At 45.0% G+C, this 12369-nt stretch overlaps 1 protein-coding gene across 1 annotated transcript in view; it reads left to right on the top strand.

Annotated features, from left to right (window-relative positions):
- The window catches only part of LOC142573084 (protocadherin-like wing polarity protein stan), a 290575-nt gene that overhangs the window by 217907 nt on the left and 60299 nt on the right, over positions 1 to 12369 (top strand). The window contains exons 3-4 of the mRNA XM_075682598.1: positions 4554 to 4622; positions 8369 to 8592. Of these exons, the coding sequence (XP_075538713.1) occupies positions 4554 to 4622; positions 8369 to 8592 (293 nt within the window). The remainder of the gene's footprint in view (positions 1 to 4553; positions 4623 to 8368; positions 8593 to 12369) is intronic.

Here is a 12369-nt window from a genome sequence, read left to right as displayed (position 1 = left end):
TGCAATGCCGCAAATGTATGAGGCTGGGACACGTGAGTGCCGTGTGCGAGAACACGAGAGTTTGCTCACGCTGCAGGGAGCCCCACGCTGCAGACTCTTGTGCAGCCACGGTTCTCAAATGAACCAATTGCCCTGGGTCCCATGATGCTTCCTCGAAGGACTGCCCCAAAATGAAGAAGGAAAAGGCGATCTTGAAGCAGATGGCGAGAGACCGTTCGTCTCGTCGGGAAGCTGTTGCGGCCGTTAGAAAGCGACGCTCCCGACGCCGCCGGACTTCAAAGAATGCTGATGCCTCTGTGAAAAGTACGCCCCATCCGACAATACCTCCTCCTCTGGCCCCTAGGCCTGGGGCAATTCAATCTAAATCTGACAAGGCCATGGCGGAGAACACTACAACTTGGTCCTCACTACTAAAGCAACAGCCAAAGCCAGAACAACAGCGGAAGTCACAACCGAAGCCACAACTGATGCCGTAGCCAATGCCACAGTCGGTGGTAAAGCCGATGCCACAGCCGGAGGCGATACCACAGCCGATACCACAACCGGAGGCGATGCCGCAGCTGATGCCACAGCCGGAGCCGGAGCCACGTCAAGTGATACAGCTGCGCACGGCTTTAGAGCGAGCAGCGCGGGTTCCTGACAAATTGCCCGAAGAAGACCGGCAAGTCGTTATGATGCTCCGGTCTCTGATGAATACCCTTCAAATGCTCTTAAATAACCTGCACACTCCGTCAGCGCGAAGTACAGTGCAAGTGCTGGATGCTCTCAATTCAGTACTTGCAACTCTTTAGTAAGCAGCACGGCTCACCCGCATCATTATATTCGCACTGAAGTGAGAACGGCCGGGTTTAGCTTAAAAATATATTGCCACGCACTGCAACGTACTGCTGACGCCCACCGGATCCTTGGTCTTCACTGGTGACTTCAACGTGCATCACCAGCTATGAACCACCAAGATTGACGGCAGCCTAACGTATCGACGGATCACTTGCTTTGGCTTGACTGATTTCCAAGCACTTTGCTGCGTGCACAGACAGTGTTTCCCTCTATCCCACTTTCCTCTTTCTGTTCCCCCTTTCCCTTCCCCCAGTGTAGGGTAGCAAACCGGACGCTCGTCTGGTTGTCCTCCCTGCCTTTCCTCTTTTTGCTATCTCTCTCTCTCTCTCTCTCTCTCTCTCTCTCTCTCTCTGCATTTTTAGTTTTCAGCCATACGACATGTGGCTCATAATCAATTAATTTGCGAGATATGATGGTATCAGCACAATACTCTCCATAAAGGACAACGCATAATCAGCGAGTGACTGCCAGGTCGCATGTACGTCGTACAGTGGACATCGCTGCTCGGTCCACCCGCAAAACAACCTGTATGGCGCTATTTCCCCTGACAAGAACAGTTGCCACGACAAAATTTAATTTCCTACTTCGCACCATGACAAATTCTTACTGGTATTCTCCGAGTTTTGCGAACTGTCATCTGCACACATTAGGCTGTTCCTTTAAGCTGCAGTTACAATCAGTATTCTCCAAATCCTCATTTGAGATTGCTCTGCCTCCTATCTCGCACAGATCGAGTGAGGGAGGAGGTACATTTAGAAAACCGGTAATTATCGACGAAATTCCCATAACCTCAATATAGCCCACACGCAAATCTATATTTTCCTTAAAAATTGGTGTTTGAATTAAATCAATTGTAGGGTTCTAGGTGTCATAACCACGATATCGCCAAGATGCCTGCCGGAGCTGGGTATTCCTGATTATTTCTGGACACCTGGGGTTGTTAAAAGTGCGCTTTGAATAACTATTTTCTTTGGTTGCTCGAACGCTACGTTTACCACTTCGGCTTTGTTCGTTTGAACTTGCAGGCAACGTGGCTGTCGGAGAGCCCGACACGAATTCGGCAATTAGAATCGTGCGATTACTTTCGCATAATCTCCCAAACTAATTAGCGAAATTTATTAGGCTATGATAAACCAGATCTGTAACCAGGAAGTAAATACCCGCCTTCGGGAATAAAATTAACATCCCCAGCCTGCGAACCGCGTGTAAGACCTTGCAATCCCGCACAACCAAGTCGCCTTTCTTTCGTTTCTCGATTTCATCGAGTAGTTCCGATGTTTGGTTTCCCCGGCGCCACTCCACTGACGCAACACGTGCATAATTAACTCCGAGATGTTATCTACTTCCAACACGTAGAAGCTGTCAAACGTGCTCGTTGAGCAACATCCGTGCCCTTTTCGGTTACACGGGGTGCGCACTGAGTGAAAAGGGAGCAGTGCCACGCCCGCAGTCCAGAACGCTCCGATCCGACACGTCGTGCGTGCGCATCCGAATAGGTGGACGTGACACGCCCCTAGCTCAGTGACCGATATCGTCGGTGTCACGGCGCCTCGGCCGTTTCGACGTGCAGGGCCCACGCGTAAAATGCATATCCAACTTCGCTGTCACACCTTCTTCGGCGTGCCTACCACCCCGCTTTAGCCCCGCCTTTATATCCGCAATATTATTATGCTTTTACTGTATCTGCTTTAATGCATTTCACTTCCAGCCTTTCGCCGATTAGACGAGGACAAAATCACGCCCTCCGTTCCACCGGTCCACTAAGCTTTCTCGTCGCACGCTTCTCGCAACACTATGCGCGGTCGTCCCGCCTGGCGCCGGGCGTTCATTCCGCTAATTGCTGCCATTGCTCCCGAAATGGCTGCCGCTCGATCGCTGCGCGGCAAGTGAAAAAGGAAAAAAAAAGTATGAAAGACAGCACGCGGTGCGCGGGTGGTCACTACCAGCCCGTTTCGCTCTCGAAACGAGAACGCGAGCGCGCAGGTGAAATCGCAGCCTCTGATGGAGCAGTCGGGCCTTTTTGCCGATGGCGCTGCCTGTTGCGACGCGACCCTTACAAATCGACTCTACGCGCAATCGGCAGCGGGGAGGGATCGCGAACTTTGTCCTATAGCAAAAAATTAAAAATAACAACAACAACAACATAAAATGACGTTACTTGGTTTGCCAGCGAGTGAGCTTGTCACCACCCATTGGTACCTCTATAATTATCGGTGAACGAGGAGTTGGCGTTTGCGGAGCGCAGCGTTTTCCTATTTCCTGTTTACTACAGTCCTATTTGCCTAGGGGGGGGGGGGGGGGGACTCATGGAAAACTGAAAAAAGAAAAGACCTTCTCGTATGTAAAAAAATTCAAGACAGAACGTCTGATCATTTGTTATAAAGAGACAGCTCGTCCATTTCTTGTTAGTACAAAGTACATAGGAGTTGAGTGCCAAGGTAAAAAGTTAAAAATAACGTGCGCTGCCACTTTTATATCCTAAGTGTGCGAGCGAGGCTGTCGTTTGTGTTTGCTAGGATTAAAAAGCAAGGCACTGTAGATGCATGATTCATTGACCACTTTTCTTATACTTTCTTTAATTAAAAAAATGTTTTACAGGTGGCCAGTGGCAGCACGATGCTGGCTTTTCAACTCAATTGCAAGGGATCGATATTGCTTGCACGATAAATCAGAATGTTCATGTTCACTTCTAAGATTGGACTGAGCATGTCTTGAAGATATACTTCAGTGCAGGTGTGGCAATTACGAAATGGAAACTGGTCAACGAAGAGGACATGTTCAATGCTGAAACTATAGTATCAGTTTCGATATGCTTTCTTCTGAAAGTGTGCTGTCGGAAATGTTGACGCTTCACTGTCATGCTTTTCCTGTAAGCGAGAGTGTGGCTCTTCTAGGAATGTTATAATTGCAACTGCAACGCGTTCTGATACGTACATATTAAGGGCCATACATCTGGAAACTGTTCGTAGTGACAGTACGTCAACTTAAAGAACATAACTTCAGGACTGCTTCGCATCAATGACTTGCTTAGAGAATACCCCTTCAAGTCATATATATATATATATATATATATATATATATATATATATATATATATATATATATATATATATATATATATATATATATATATATATATATATATATACAAAAAAAACACGATGGAGCTTGCATTGCCATTCATTTCTATTTTTTAAGCAATTCAAGTGATGCCGCATTAAATATAGGTGTGTTTGAGGAAACGCAAGAAGCAAGTAGTTTACGTGATTGCTATTCACGTTCAGAACTGATGGAGTGATTACAACAACAACTAAAATAAAGAGGCGTGAGCAAGTAACTGACGAACTAAAAAAAATGATAACGAAAGGTATTCGGAACGAACGCAGCCGACTGCGATGGTAAGAGACAGAATGAGAGTGAGAGAAAAATATTGTCGTTTGGTTAGTGTAGCATCAGGCACTGTGACGTAATCTTCACTGGGTAAAGTAATAGCTTGAACATGTGCGGTTGTGTTGGATAGAAACAGCCAGTTGGTCATTCACAGGGTGCAAATCATTTGTATAGCGCGCTACGAATAGCACGAGTGTGCGAGAGGGCTTATCGCCGAGTTTCATCCTAAAGGAAACGGAAACGTGCAGCCAACCTATTGCTTAATCTCATAACGCGTGCTTGACTGGTCACAAGAAAAGCAGCCTTTTCACAATCCTTTCCCACAGATAACCTGTGCTACCTGACGCATGGTGGGTCATCCGAGACGTTCACGGTCAACGAAGCCTTTCCAGTTGGTAAGTGTGTACGACCATTGCACCTTGACGTTGCTGTCTTACTCGTAGAGAAACGTGCTAAAACAATAGAAATTATTACTGTCGTAAGCAAATGGCCAACTAAATACTTCTAGAAAGTTATTCGCTCTGTTAAATAAGCGACGCGCTGTAAGACGTATGTTTGTTGTAGTAATGACATCTAGCTAAACTTTGTTGTTTCATTGAGCTGTTCCCGTCAACCTTCGCATCTGCAGCGGTTGGTGGATATGTATGTACATATAAGCCGATAGGTCATATGTGTCGGGCCTCCAGCGTCACGAGCACCGGCGTTGAAGGCGACAGCCATCCTCCTCTTCTGCCACTAGCACCCTCTCCCACCACAGGGTGAGAGGGTGGAGGCAGAAGAGGAGGGCTAGCTGTCGTTCGCGAGCCAGTCAACACGGTATCTAAGCTTTTAGGTGGCCAAAAGCTCTCGGGCAACAGCACGTGCGCCTCAAAGACCCATAGTAGTGGCCGTTCGGCGACTCAGTTGCGCATCGGTAGCGAAACTTTATCGGCAGCGAGACTCCGAGCACCACGAAAACGGGTGAAACAACCAACGAAAGCTATTTGCCTTAAAATCTTAGCCTGAGAAAGAGCCCTCCACGGGGATAAATGCGCAAATTAAAGTAGTAGTGACCAGAGCAATCTGATCACCATCGAGTCAGGCGTCTTTCGAAAATAATAAGAGAATACGATCCCGCATTATTGTAACTTGCTGCTATCTGTTGCAGTCTGTAGCAATAACTGCTTTGGTCCGGCAACTCATCTGCATTTTCTTTATTTTTTTACCGCAGATGTGCTTGGTCACTAGGTGACCCACAGACGTCCATTTTAAAGCTAAACTACATTTTGCGGCAATATGGTGGCTCGTTTAAGGCCAAACGGGTAACTGTTTCCGACTCCCTTTCCCCATACCCGAGAAATAAGTTACGCTGTAGACTATGGATATCCTTGCTCACCTCGGCTGGATAGTTTGGGCGTTATATCGGCAGTCTTCTCTGTACTGCCTCTTGATATCGAGGCACGAAGGTCTAGCTCGTGGTAACACACGGACGGCTTGCTATATGAACGCCGCGACTTGGACTGGCGCGGCTTCACGGAGGAAGCTTCCTTGTTTGTTCGTGGTAGCTCGCGCCTTGAGACGGTTGAAATACTCACTGAAATGCACGTTTATTAGGCGTAACATGCAGCATACAGGAGTACATAAAAACACATTTTCTTCATTCGAAGCCTCAATATTATTGAAAATCACCTAATGATGCCGACGCTGAATGTACGACCAATTCCGATAATTTCGCTGGCTTTTGCTTGCTCTCGGAAGCTCTCGTCTCCTCACGACTGGAACGCTCATTCACAGTCGCAACACCGCGAACTCTCAAACGCACCATTCCCTGTCGGCTCTGATAAGCTTTGGCGGCTAGAAATTCTTTGAAGTTTGCTAGCTCTAATCTAAACTGAAACTTTGAGTTTCTACTTCTGATTGCTAAGCCACAGGGAGGCACCTAGTTTAGCGGTGCTGTACGACAGCGCCCAAAGCGTTGCAAAGCGCTGCCATCAACCGCAAAGATTTCAAAGGCCAAATTTTGTTTCGTTCTATAATGTCGCTGATGTTCGAAACACAGTCTCTCAAAACTATGCAGAGAATCAGAATTACAGAAAATATATACCTATTCTATTCTATTCTATTGTTAGCAGCGCAGACGAACAAGTCTTTCTTGAGGGCAAGAATAAACAAGCCACCCCTCCAATATTTTAATACTGTGCCGGAAAAATAACCTATCTCTTTGAAGATTCAACCTAAGTTCGGCTCCACCGCAAGTTGTATTAGTAGACATGTTGTTTTCCGCGAAAATTCGCGTACATTCATACGACTTTTTCGAGAAGGCGAACAAACTATGACACGATCATGATCGCACACACGTACACACGCACACAAAAAGAAAAAGGAGGGAGAAAATGACTACGAAATGTCTATAGCGGGCTGTGAAAAGCTTCCATAACATTTATAGAATGTCACAGAACTCAGGAGCTACGTTGAACAGTACGTAGGGTTGCGTCACTTAGGAATAAATATAGCCCCCAATGACAAAATTAGGTGGGGTGATGAAATTAGGGAATTTGCAGGAACAACTTGGAATCAGCTAGTGCAAGACAGGGACACTTGGAGATCACTGGGAGAGGTCTTTGTCCTGCTGTGGACTTCAAAATAGGCTGAATATGAGGAGAACAAGCTTGGCTACTGAATGCCGTATTCCCCCTGTGAAATGTAAAACTGCTCACCGAAAGTTCCCCGCATGTAAATAGGCACTCGCCATTATCAATACCTGCGGACAAATATGAGGAAATATAGACAGTAAAAAGCAAAAAAGAAAAAAAAACATTGTGGCTAAGAACAATGCTCTTATGTAGTGACGGAGAATTACCTCGAACTCCGATCAAAGCACAAGCTCGCATCGAAAGCACTTCGCTGGCACGGTTACGTTACGAAGAAGGCGGCGTCAAAAGAGGACAAAAATTCACACCACCACTTTGAGCCGCCCTGTTCTGGCATCACAAGCAGTGCTCGGTAGCACAGAACGCAACGACATTTCGCAGCACACCAGCCGCCATTCACTCGCGCAGTGAGAGTCTCCTAGCTCGTTCTCGGTGATGTCGCGTTGTCGGAGCCAAAATGGCCTCTATTCTATGCGTCCTAAATGGAGGCAAGCGCGGCTTCGTCATGAAGAAATCGTCAAGCTATCGCACGCCTTCCCTGGGCGAGGACATTGTTACACATATTATATGTACTGCCGGTAACCTTGTGGCAGCCAATGTAGGAGTTGCTCAAGTGCATTTTCCCGAGTTGTAGAACAGCAAAAAGTTGCGTCATGTGAAAAAACAATCATGAGAAAAGAAATGTCTTTAAAGTGCCGCGAGCATTCTTGCTTCGCAAAATAATAACAAGAATAATACCCACCACGTTAAGGTAAGTAGCAGAGCACACTAACAAAAGAAAGAACCAACAAGAATAAGAATCTGGTAAAAGGTGTTCCAAGAAGGTGTCAACAGTTGCGTGAACGAAGTACAGCTAAAAAGAAGAGCAGTTTTGTCGCGTAAGCACAGATCGAGGAAATAAATCGGTCTCACGCTCCTCGGAAGTGCATTTCACACTGAAAAAGTATCACAGGAAAGAAAAATATGTAGCGGTGGTTTTGGGTTTCATTTTGAAGCGTTATTGTAACCCTTTCATTCCCGTAATGACCGAGCGCAGTTCTGCCTTAAGTAACATTATTAGAACTGGGTCGCCTTTATTTCGCGTTATGGATAGTACATTTGTACAAAACAGCTGTAAGGTGTTTTTGATTTATAACCTAATTACTATAGTAATGATTATCATAGTAACTGTTTTGCTGAAGTATCCCAACTTAAATCTCTCTCCAACATATAAAGAACGCTACTATTAGCAAAGCATTGTGTTTTCAATGCTTAAATCACAATTTCGAGTTGTCAAAGCGTCGTAAACTATATAATACGTCGGAATTTATGGGGTTACGGTCCCTTTAGTTCTTCATGTTATCTTAATCACTACGTTTCCAGAAGAAAATGTTTGCAGCCGCTACCTGGACTAGTCCAAGACAGAGGTAATAGGAGATTGCTGGGAAGGGCCTTCTTCCTGGAGCGGACATTAACATAGGTCAATGATGATGCTGATGATGAAAGATAAAATTGCAACTGGCGTTTCGCAGAGAGCATCGTGGGCCGACTCCAGGTGGTGGGCAACGCCAGCGAGCCCGGAGGCGACATCCAGCTGCGCATGGCCGACCCGGAGGGCTCGCCGCTGACCATCTTGCCGGGAACCAAGAGCCTCGTCCTGCGGCGCAAGCTCGACAAAGAAGGCCGCGACGGACTGCGCTCAGTCACCACTGACGTCATCTGCTCTCCAAGGCACACGCGCAACAACGATCACTTGGTGAGTGCCGTGCGCTGCCGTTCGGTTAGAACTCCCAGGCGTGAACTTAGGCAGGTAGATTAATTAAACGTTCAATAATTAACTCTGCGACAAGCTTTATGCGATGGGGATGAGTAGCTCCCTGCGCATTGTTGCTTAAAGTGGGCTTCGTTGCAGCTATAGTGTTTTTGAGGAGAAGCTCGCCTCAGTGATCCCTTTCGGATGGGAGGCGCTCACCTGTATTATATTGTGTACATCAGATGGCGTTTGTATAACAAATTAAAAACAATAATTATGGGAGCTCACGTGCCAGAACCACTATTTCATTATGGGGGACGCCGTAGTTGAGGACTCCGGAATAATTTGGACCATGCATCTAAACCTAAGCACGCGGGTGTGCTCGCCATTCATCCCCATCGAAATTCGGCCGCCGGGGCCGGGATAGTGTAACAAACGTAAGCGTCCTTTTGAATACTTTAGAGACAGCTTAGATAAAGTATTCAATCTTCACAGAACACGAAAATCCTATCTTTACAATAGGTTACTCTTATGTTACGTGAACTTCCAAACTGCCATTGAAGGTTATCCATAAACTTGCGCAAGTGCCCTCATTTTAAGCTACCTTAGAAAGGAGTGACATCGTGAGAAACCATTTTTTGGTACTTTGTAAAATTGCTATTTTCAGCGTTTATCATTACCTGCCCAAACATTTAGTCCAGCCAGATGTCAGGCTTTACATAAATTGACTACTTGCGGATGGCTTGACGGCAAGCATAACCTTACGATCGCGCTGCGTGATATCGAAGCTTTTCACTTACGCAGTGTTTTGTGCTGTGTACTATCCCCCACTAAGTGTTTTAATTACAGCCAGCGATGACGCCAGCCAAACCATCGTAAACTCTTTGGTTAAATGCAACTATGCTATTCTGTCGCAGAAATTTCGCGGGACATAGTCGTTAAACTGCTTGGCGAAATTGCGCGTGATATGCTAGAGCGCGCAGTGGGGCCCAATACTCGCAGGTTCTACCACGTATGGACGCCGTTTTAATAGTTAAATCACCCTTCATTTCTTTGATACGTGCAAAGGACGCCTGCGCGAACCACTAGCTCTCTTCACGGCCATGATCGCCCTGCAAAAATCTATGAACCTTCTCCAATTGGTAGAAAACGTTACAGAGATAACTGAATTGGCGTGGTGCACTGCTCCCTAACTTTCGGGCAGCACCCTGCACTACCCTTACTATGACCCCAGGCAATGACTAATGTATCCTCCACAAGGCGAGGGCTTCAGGAACATGCATGCTTGTGCAGCAGTGTTGTTCACTTGACACTGTTTCTCACCACGCCTCTGGGGGTGCGAGCCCATGAAAAAAAAAAAAAAAGAAAGTTGAATGCATTGTCCAATTTTTTTTCTCTTTACAACGTCTACCACAATTATTTCTCGTGGTAGACTGTCTTTTAATCTCGAATATGCCTTTTTGAAATCCTGGCGGGATCGTTGTATCTAATGTGCTATGGTGGGGAGTTCCTTTTTTTTGTGTAACGTTCAGCTGTTACAAGACCCAATGCCAAACTAATTGTTTCTAAATTTCCTAACTAAGCTATCGTGTAAAGGCGGTGCAGCATTCGAATTGGATAGCTCTGTACTGCGGCTAAGTGGAGACGTGGGCCCTTTGTCGCAACTTCAGCTTAGCGCACGCTCGTTGGTTGCTTGTTGCGAGCCGGAATCTGGAGTATAACCGCTCTCAGAGCATTTTTTTTTATTTACCGCATTTTCGAAACAAACGTACAGCAATGAATGTTGCAACCTTTTAAGCCCAAGCATCAGTTTGGGTACTCTTAGCTAAACACATGGCAGCGTAGGAATCATTTCTTTTGGCTACTACTGCACCAAACTTGCTGAGATTTATGGCATTTAAAAGGAAACGTTAAAGATCTAGTGACTGTAGGAGGCACATTATTATTTAATCCAAGATATCTAAATTAGAAATAAGCTGAAATTGCAATATTTCCGTAAATTAAACTATCAGGTTTACAGCTCTGTAACTCAGCTAATGTAAGTGACATCACCATTCTGTAACTGCATCTAGACATCTGAAGCTAACAACATTGATGTAGTGTGCACCGCTATAAATTATACCATTCATTTGTGAGTTGCACATTTGAACATTGTCACAATTTCCCAGTATGCCGTTATTCATAAATCCAACATGCCCGCTTTGGATGGTCTAGTGGATGCAGTTAACAGAACTGCGATATGTGTTTTTGTGCACAATTACAGATTTGTAAAGTACGTTCTTCTATTTCTTTAGCTTACTAGTTTACGGCAATCTTTTAAAACCTTTCAGGCCCTAAATTAGAATTCTCTTCCCTACAGTGACTACAATTTAACGTTTGCCCTCAAATTCAGCATATCACGCTCAGATCAGTCTTGTGGTTGTATTGTCAAAAAAATTCTGCGGTTAGATCTGTTGGTATAGGCTCAATCGAAGTTGTCGTTGAGTTTAAGGGCTGACAGCTAATCATGGCAATGTCATGGTGGGCTACACTTTTCTGGTTTAGACGGTACGGTATGCAAATGAGGTTGTATAGAACCATGTTGTTGAAATTAGGGCGATACTGCAAAGGGAGGTAACCCTCGTCGTAGCATTTCGTCGCGCTTCGGAAGAGTGTGCCAAGAGGATTTATTTTTAAGATTATCCAGTGTGGGGGTGAGATTGTGCCGTAACTAGCTAGGCTGAATGAAGCAAACGATTCGTTTTACTGTTTATGACCATTGCTGTCGTCCTGGTGTCCTCCTAAACTTGATTCTCAGTACCACGACAACATTCCTTGTATCAGAAACTCAATCATGCACTGATCTTCCATAAGGAGAACAGCCCCGCTACCTTACATTTTCTGTATCTCACGCGTTTCTTATTCAAGTCCGCTCATCGCCATTCTTCTGGGCTTTTATTTTTTCTTTATTTTTGGTCTTCAATTTCCTTCATTCTTGTCTCATTCCTTATTCTGTCTGACCAGGGGCGGCTTGCACGAATATTTAATAACGAAAATAATCACGAATTTTAAGAACGCGTTATTAAATGTTCCATAGACAACGCCTAGTCCGCAGTTCTTAAATTCGTTATTATTTTTCGTTGGTAAATGTTCATCGAAACCACCCGAAGTTTCGCGGATGTTTTCAGGTGTTCTGATAGGACAATTTATGGATCGGATTTAAGGAGCGGCGGGAGGGGGGGGGGAGGGCGAGCGTACTTTGGTGAACTTGAATAGCGAACGTTTCAAACTTTCTAAATAGAAGAAAAGAACACATTCTTTTAGCGACACGAACGTTCTAAGGCTTACCATAGAATATAAGCAACGGTTTCCATAATGTAAAATTTAAAAAAATATGTCAAGCGGTCTTTGTCAATCATCATTCTTAAATAAATGTCTGCGAGACATCTTGCCAAGACAAAAAATAAACAACATTAAGGGGTCAGCGTGTATACAGCGTTCCTCCACAGCATACAGATCAGTGTCTCTCCATTACCAAAGAAAAGTTATTTGCTAAATTAGTAGCAGAAATGGCTATTTGTTTTCTGCTCATATGCGTTTAAGAATGTTCACAGCTTACTTGCCGAGTTCTTTCTTTTCTGACAGGCTCGGCTAACCATTATTATGTAGTATAAAACGTAGAAACGATTATTCGAAACTATGGAGTGTCGAGCAGGAAATCCAAACGAGAGCTATTATTTTCCTGTTTTAATATTGACAAAACAAAGTCAGTTTGGCTATACTTGCTGAATCAGCTGACGG

The sequence above is a fragment of the Dermacentor variabilis genome, chromosome 2 (assembly GCF_050947875.1).
Source record: "Dermacentor variabilis isolate Ectoservices chromosome 2, ASM5094787v1, whole genome shotgun sequence".
NCBI lineage: Eukaryota > Metazoa > Arthropoda > Arachnida > Ixodida > Ixodidae > Dermacentor > Dermacentor variabilis.
This window is presented reverse-complemented; position numbering and strand designations above follow the sequence as displayed.